The sequence below is a fragment of the Aptenodytes forsteri genome, unplaced genomic scaffold, assembly GCF_000699145.1.
Source record: "Aptenodytes forsteri isolate BGI_AS27 unplaced genomic scaffold, ASM69914v1 Scaffold236, whole genome shotgun sequence".
In the NCBI taxonomy this organism is placed as follows: domain Eukaryota; kingdom Metazoa; phylum Chordata; class Aves; order Sphenisciformes; family Spheniscidae; genus Aptenodytes; species Aptenodytes forsteri.
In genome coordinates, this window is record NW_008794456.1 from 4,218,843 (window position 1) to 4,227,704 (window position 8,862).

General features: G+C 37.5%; 1 protein-coding gene across 1 annotated transcript in view; it reads left to right on the forward strand.

Moving 5' to 3' along the window:
* Window positions 1-8,862, forward strand: part of LOC103908339 (catenin alpha-2) — a 490,379-nt gene that overhangs the window by 44,509 nt on the left and 437,008 nt on the right. The window contains 1 exon segment of the mRNA XM_009290697.2: window positions 995-1,190. Coding sequence (XP_009288972.1) covers window positions 995-1,190 — 196 coding nt within the window.

Sequence of the window (8,862 nt, forward strand, 5' to 3'; positions counted from 1 at the left end):
TCAGCAACAACTAAAACATCGGTGTGTTATCAACATTGTTCTCATCCTAAATCCAAACCACAGCACTGTACCAGCTACTAGGAAGGAAATTAACTCTATCCCTGCCGAAACCAGGACACCTGGTTAGGGTGAATTGCATCCCTGAGCATTGTGGATCCATTGCTTTCTTTTCATGCATTTAACACCTGATGATACCCGATTCAGCATCTGTTTTACAGAAAGGCAGCCTTTTACTGGTGGAGTGATATAAGATTATTTTGGTCCAGCAAACAGCTGTGGTATACACTGTATTGTTAAGCTTTGTGGTTAAAGTTTCTAATCAGTTTATTGGCAGCTCAATAAGGAATTCCTTTAGGAGAGTCTACAAACATGGAAGCAGATTTTCTTTCTTTTTAAATACTGGGGAGAAAGTGGGATCAGTTCACTATCTGCTGTTGTCTTATGGCGATATATTATAAACATACTGGAGCAATACTAAACTGAATAGTTTTAACCTGTATAATCTTTGCAGCAGGAACTATTAATTCCTGAATGTCTGGAAAACAGCCACAATGGTTTTGTCACCACTTCAATGTAACTGATAGTACTTATCTCAAGGGATGATTGCTTTTTGAATGGTTTCTGACCCTTATGTGTTAGGTTTTCATGTTGTCGGCTTATTCATTTTTTTAAAATGAAAAAGAATGACAAAAATGATGCTTTAGCACCAATGCCCTTCCATACCTGTTTCTTATCTTTTTCTCCTTCGCTGCTTGACTGTGATTTGCTTAGGCCGGACTAAACAGAGGTTAAAAGGAAAAACCTTTTTTGAGGTGTGTGCTGCCATGCTTTGGATTTTAAACTTTAATTTTTATTTATTCAATACATGTGACCATTACATCATTTCAAGGGCAAAGAAAATAGTGGGGGTATTGAATTAGGAGGCCATCTATTGTGCTATTAATAGTTGAAGAATCATTCAAACTGACAAAAAACTTGTTTTTCTTTCCCAAAGGTAACAACGCTTGTTAACACGAGCAATAAGGGACCATCTGGCAAAAAGAAAGGGCGCTCTAAGAAGGCTCATGTGTTGGCTGCTTCAGTAGAGCAGGCCACTCAAAACTTTTTAGAAAAAGGAGATCAAATTGCTAAAGAGAGCCAGGATCTCAAGGAGGAATTGGTCGCTGCTGTAGAGGATGTACGCAAACAAGGTATGTGGAACAATGTGCTTAACTGGGTAACTGTTTTATTTGATGCTTTTCAAGATTTCTTCCAAAACAAGTGTGTCAGCTGTTCTGACAATGTAATTAAAACTATGTCCTATATTACAGTATATCCGTCATACGTCATATAAGTATTAAAATAGCTATACCTTTGTGAATGGCAATGTGTATAAAGAATGTTCTAACTTTGGTAAAAAAATGTGTGGGTTTTTTTTTTCCTTTTAGCTGTTCTATGACCAAATAGTAAACTCAAATATTACTTAGCAGCCATGCTGCCCCGTGCCAAATCTTATTAAAGTCTGTGGATGCAAATGTACAATTATGATTATGGTGCATACATTTCTGAACAATCTAACAATTATCAATCAACTAGTACGGCAATATAGAATTACTTGTGGTTTCAAGTATATATTGAAATAAATACAAAGGTTATCAAAGTCTGAAAATATACAGATAATAGCAATATTAAAACGAGGATTTTTTCTGGGTGTTGGTGATAAGATAAATATTAACATTAGTTTGCATGCTTCATAGGTTAAACTGCAAATTTCAAGATACCCAATGTTACAAAAAATTGCCTAGTTGGGCATGGGACTGAGGCGTGGGATAATAACATTTTCTTTATTGGCAGAAATAGTCCCGGTTTTGCACAATTTAACATTTGAAGTTTAAATTGGTATTATAAGAAAACTGCTTTCAAATAAGGCTTTGAAATTTTAGAAATATCATGGATATCCATGATATCACGGATATCATCTGACAATTTTCCTTCAAAAGGTAAAATGTATGTCAGATGCTTTCAAATTTACATGTGTGGCAGGGGAAAAATATGTTTTCAATATATGCTCATAACAAAACTTTTCCCTTTAATTGACTTTGATTGTAATTATCTTTATTGCAGCAGAATTAAGTACCTTTCAGGTTTTTTCCATTGTAAATCCTATAATCTAAAGATACCATCTGCCAGCATCATCGGTCCTGGGTTTTAGGACAAGACTGGCAGATCTCCAACTGATGTTTCGAAAGGAGTCTAAAGGACGTAGGTATAAAATACTGATTTTCAGTGAGTTAAGCCCCCAGCACTCATATGATATTTTTTTCCGTTCGTGAAAATTGGACTCAAATGATCATAGGAGCAGGCAGGGTTATCATCCTGTATACATAAACACTGATTTGTGAATATTCCAGTCTGTTCTATCCTGAGGCTGTTTCTTCCTCCTATCCACTACATACCTATTTAGTTTCACTGTTTTCCTGTTCATATGTGTTGGGTTTTTTTAATATTGAATTGCCAGTACACCCTAATAAGTCGAGTATTTGCTGTATACTCTATGTACAGTGTTATGCCAGTATTCTGGTGGGGCGATGGGGTTGGGTGGTTTTGTTGTTGTTTTGGGGTTTTTTTCATTTAGAATTTTGATGCTGATGCCTGGTTGTTCTAGCATGCGGTTTCATTTGTCAAGTACTTCAGCTTCCCGTTGCTTACATTACTTATTTTGTGTTATGTCAAATTCTAGTACAGCATCTGCAGCGCTGATGCGAGTGCCCTTGTTCCCTCTGAATTTATAGCTCTCTCCCTTTGGAACCGCGATGCTGACTCAGTTTTGCTAGCTTCTCCCAAGGAAGGGAGGCTCCAAGGAGCCTTCTACTGAGTTAGAGTCATCAACCTAAACTGTTGCATGCTCTCTGATCTAGACAAATATACCACATTCATTAGCATGGTATCAGAGCTTCTTATTATCTTTCTTTATCATTAGAGCTTTGTATTAGTTAACAGTGATTTCTTTGTAGATTTTTGCTTTGTAAAGCTAGAGGCATCTGAGAAGATTTGCTGTGGAGAGTTTTGGTTTTATTCTTGATTGAATTTCTGATTTTTATAATTGATAATAAGCCTTTTATTCTTTTTTTTTTTTTTAAATCTGTATTTAAAAAAAAACCAACAACGATGCAGGAAGCAGAGAGGAATAAAGATCTTAAACAGTATTATGCAGAATGATACAGGCATTCATTTTTTGTCAACACTGCAGGCTAGAAAAAAGTCTGTCGGAAAAGCGGAGCAGCTTTTTTGGGTCTGTACAACATGAGTCCATAATTAGGAGAGCAGGAGACACCAAACACCATTATTAGCACATGCGAGCCGCGTAAACTAGACCAGCCTTGGTGCAATGTGAAATGATATGTTTAGCTCAGTGACATAAAGAGCTGGATTAATGAACTGAGGCTGTGTTTTGCCAGAGTATCGCTAGTCGCTTTTCTGGCAAAATTCCAGCCTGGATAATTACACCGTCAACCTAAAAATGTCTCCTGCAGTTGCAGCTGGCTCTGGTGTGCTCCTCGTTTCCTGCCCTATATTGCTGTACTCTTATTATATGCTACTATAGGCAGTTGTTGCAATTCATCCCGGAGAGAGTTGCTTTTCCATTGGTAGGTATGAAACAAACGTACTGTGTCATTTGCAAAATACTTTGGAATGAACGTGAATGCAAAGAATATATAGCTTTAAGATGCTTGTTACTTTAATAATGTGGAAGGGTAAAATATATTTGGATAGCTGTACGAAACTCTGATGATTGGCAGTTTTGATTTACAAAGTTGAGTTCTAAAAAAACAACCAAGAGCAAGAAGATAGATTTTTTTTTTTAATGTTTTTTTTTTTTTTTAATTTCACATAATTTTATGAAAAGGAGTAAATATTTTATGCATAAAGCTCATAACTGTGTATCTATAAGTGCATGTATGTATACCATAATAATTCCATAATAGGAATACTTTGGCCTCATAGGTCTTAAAAATACCAAAATGGTAAAAATAAACTTTCGTTCAAAACCATCTAAGTGAAATTATCCAATTGCTATGCCATTGAATACTTTTCTGTATGGGTATTTATTCCCATGTTGTCAGAGCTGTGTAAAAGATCTCCCAGATGGGAGACAGATGAGACGTGGGAAATGCTGATGTTTTTGTTCATGTCGTCTTACATTAGAGGTGAGGGAAAGCAGGCAGTCTTCTGCATATTGAAATTTTGGGAGGAGTGAGATTTTTGTGTATTTTTTTGGCTGTAGTAACCCTAAGAAAACTACGAAGCCTGAGAAGTGCAGGAAAGTGAAGAACAACTCACAGAAATAAGAAATACAGTCTGGGGAGGGGAACAGAGGAGTACGTTCTCATAGCGTGGGTGTCTAAATGCAACTGGTCTTTTATTGATCACTAGGGAAGAAGGAAATTCCCTGTGGAGGAGGCATTCTGGTTGTGATTCGCACAAAAATCTACAAAAAACTGCTGGCCCATTGGGCTCAGGTCTGATTAAATTTATTAAGAAAGTCTGGGGTGCCAAGGAAAGCAAGACAAGGAAACAGATTATATTTGTGTAAATTTATTCTATCTATTAAATGACTTTGGCAATGTCTTTATCTTGTAAGTATGTGCTAGTGAGTGCCTGATTTTAATATAATTTTCCTAGCAGTTTTCTGGCATATTACTAAAACTTCCATTAAAAACATGATTTAGTTTAGCAACTGGTTGTTGTGTGTTAATTTTTTGCTTTTCAAGCACGGTAGATACAACTTCGCACCATAATCTGAAATTTATACTTCAATAAAGGGACAACTTCGCACCAAATCTGAAATTTATACTTCAATAAAGGGACAAAAAATAGCTGGTGATGTTTTTCGTGTTTGAAGACAGTGTAAACTTGAGGTAGACTTCTTTTTTTGTTAATGCAGATTTATGCACGTTGCATAAAAAGAATATGATATGATCCATGTACTCCATGACTGTCAGTAAGCATGAAAGTATGTATCAATATCTGACACACAAAAATGACTTTAACTTTCTTGGTAACTTTTTTCTCTATGATGGAATATACTAAAAAGTAATATTTTTAATGCTTTACTTCAGTGCTTTTATCTACCTAGTTTTTAAAACTTTTTAAATGAAGATTTTAAACTAAACCCTGTGAAAGGTCTTCTTTACTGTTCCCTCCTGTCTTCAGTTACCTTGGGAGACAAGCAGGGACTCTGCATATCGTAGGTGGTGGGAGCAAACTCCAAAACCATAGAACATACGCAAGATGCCGGTTGTTTTTATAATAATTTATAATGCTATTTAAGCTCATTTAAGCTCGTCTGATTTCAATGACAGCAGCATGACATGGAGAGAGACAGATTCTGTCTTGATATTTGTAATGTCACATACACTGTCACTTACAATTGTCTCGGTTTTGTGTTCCCGGAGACTGCCGAACTCTTAGCCAAATGAACAGCGTTCTTTGAGTCTTAAAACAGTACCCCAGTTCAGCTGGCAATTTGTATTTTAGGAGACCTTTCCTGATTGTACAATTTTCTCTCTGTTAGACCTTGTTAGACCAACAGTTCCTTCCTAAAACCCAGTCCTCGCAGTGCCATGTTATCCCAAGACTTTAAGACTTGCTGCCTGGAGGTCTTGACTTTCCCAACTGAAGCAGAAAATCCCTGCTCAGATTTTGCCTTCCTTAAAACTTTTCCACTGTCCTTAGATTTTTGTTTTCTGCCCTCTAATCCAATCAATTTTCTTTTTTAACTGCATTAAAGAGAACTCTTAGCAGCCATCTCTGTTTCCTGCGGAGTCTGTGCTGCTCTCCTCTATACTCCTCCTCTGTTTCCCTCTCCATTTCTTTGCCACCTTCATGTGGTCATACACTTATTTTGTCTTCCTTGGAATTCAGGGCGTGAAATTTCCCCTCTCTCATGGTCTCTTTAGATCTCCCATTCCCTGCTAAACCTTCTTCCGTCTCCTTCTCATACCCTAGTTCTGTATTCACATAAGGTTCTTCTCCTTGTCTCTCATGTTCAGTCATGGTTTTGTAATGCAAAGTAGGAAAAAAAAAAAAAATCGTCTTGAAAAAAAAAAACCGGTTTGGTCCCTCCCCCCCCCCCCCCTTTATTTTACACTTAATGTACCTTGTTTGTTGTCCTTGTTTTCTCTACCAGTAGATTACACTCCTCTCTGAATCCTTCTCTGACCCTGGATACCTGCTTCACACTGTTCTGTTAGCCCATCCTTCTGATTGTACTTATTTTTATCCACTCTGTCCCTTCTTCCCCTAAATTTCCTTCCTTTCTCACACTGAAAGCATTCCTAGTAAGCCTATTTAATGTACCTTGTTTGTTGTCCTTGTTTTCTCTACCAGTAGATTACACTCCTCTCTGAATCCTTCTCTGACCCTGGATACCTGCTTCACACTGTTCTGTTAGCCCATCCTTCTGATTGTACTTATTTTTATCCACTCTGTCCCTTCTTCCCCTAAATTTCCTTCCTTTCTCACACTGAAAGCATTCCTAGTAAGCCTATCTTGTTTACATTTAAGTCCAGGGTGTGAACATCTTCTTACATAGCATAATTACACTGATGCCTCAAATGTACTCGCTTAGCAGAGTCATCTGCAACAGACTTTCCAGCAGCCCTGATTTACCCAATCTACTCTCTCTACTGTCCTGATTTAAAAAAAAAAAACAAACGCAACAAAAAGCCAAAAAACCCCCAAAACCCCAAACAGCCAAACAACAAAAAATAGAAGGAAAAGAAAAAACAAAAAAGGTTTGTATCCATTAGTATCTAAAAACTTTCCTGGAATAGTTTGGATTTAACACCTAAAGTTACATTTAAAATATAAAAAAAGACTTAGCTGAATACATTACACTTTAGTTCATTCGGTTAGTAAGAATTCAACTAATGGATGTAGACTTGCTCTCTCTGTCTCTCTGCTAGTTCTTCAGCATTTTTCCTAATTTATAAAAGATATGGAATTACCTCATAAGGGTGTTTCTGTAGAAGCCATTAAAAGACTTGTCACAATATAACTATCACTTGACGCGGGAGAGGAGGAAATTCTTTTTATAGAGAAAGCAACTGATGAAGTGTTGTCTGCTTTCTGCATCCATTTTCATCTCTGAGTCCCAGCGACAGAATTCAAAATGAAGGGTTGGTCTGCCATTGAAGGTATTTAAAGGTATCTATTACTGTAACAACTAAGCACTGATTACTTTGGGGCTTTTTTGGCATTTTTCTGAGTCTTTGTGGCTGATTGTTATTCCCAAAGTCTGAGTTGAATGAGCGAACTGTAGGATGTTGGGTTTGTATCTGGCAAGTATGAAGGAGGAATAATGGATTCTTAAAAAAAACCCCAAACAAACCAAAAAACCCCTGATGCTAATATTTTATCACTTAGAATTTGCCTCCATAACCTGAGCTATTGTTTCTTACCTGGGTTAGGGGCTAGAGAAATATTTTCTAGAAAAAAAAAATCTGGTCTTTTCACTTAAACCTATGTTCTCCCTACGTTTATTTAGGATACTTTTCACTGACGTGTATGACACTTTTTTTTTTCTTTTTGCTTATAGAAGTTAGTGACCACTATTTCTAGACAGAGGAAAAATGTGTGTGTAGAAAGAAATTACTGAAAAGCAGTTATTTTAGACAAACTAGGCTTTCTGTCCATTTCAGAAAGATGAAGTGAGGCTTGTGGTCAGTCCTGCTTAATGGGAGAATGAGTCTTGGTCTACACTTTTGAAAGAACCTGTGTGTATAATAAGCATATTCTCTATTTTGTCCATAGCATCTATGCTATTAGCAACTTGCTTTTTTCCAGTCTCTCCGATGGCTCATGCCTGTCCAACAGGAAGCTTTGAGCATGAAGATTTGAAGTCTGATATTCAGCAAGTCACTGAAGCTATGGCCTGAAAACTCTATCTTGTTATTCAAAAATATTCATAATCTGTTTTGAATGGCTTGTTACATTTGGAAGCGACTTCAATTGTTATTCATGTTTGCAGTCCTCATCCTAAGAAATATGGCATGCTAAATGTCATTCTATGCAAATACTCTAATGCTAGCTCTTTCAGACCCTTTTAAAATCCATTAATTATCTTTCAGCTCTCAGACAATTTAGCTTCTGAAAGACATTAAAGTTCCTTTTCTAAAATGATTTAAAACACTTCTGATGAAAGAACAGACATTGTACAGAATCTCAAAGAGTTGTTATACAGATAAGTAGTGTCAGGGGTTCCCAAATCCAGTAACGAGGCTGCTGCAGCTCCATCGCCCCAGGTCCAAGCAGTAGCGAGGCTGAGCATATATATTCCCAGTAGGCACATGCACACGTACACACATATACAGCTCATATATACATGTATACATGACTGACCACACACATCAAACACCATTCTATGAGTGTATGAAATGTGCTGGTTTTGGCTGGGATAGAGTTAATTTTCTTCACAGTAGCTAGTATGGGGCTGTGGTTTGGATTTGTGCTGGAAACAGTGTTGATAACACAGGGATGTTTTCGTTACTGCTGAGCAGTGCTGACACAGAGTCAAGGCCTTTTCTGCTCCTCACCCCACCCCACCAGCGAGTAGGCTGGGGGTGCACAAGAAGCTGGGAGGGGACACAGCTGGGACAGCTGACCTCAGCTCATCAAAGGGATATTCCATACCATATGACATCATGTTCAGCATATAAAGCTGGGGGAAGAAGAAGGAAGGAGGGAACGTTTGGAGTGATGGTCTTTTGTCTTCCCAAGCCACCGTTATGCGTGATGGAGCCCTGCTTTCCTGGAGATGAGATGGCTGAACACCTGCCTGCCCATGAGAAGGAGTGAATGAATCCCTTGTTTTGCTTTGCT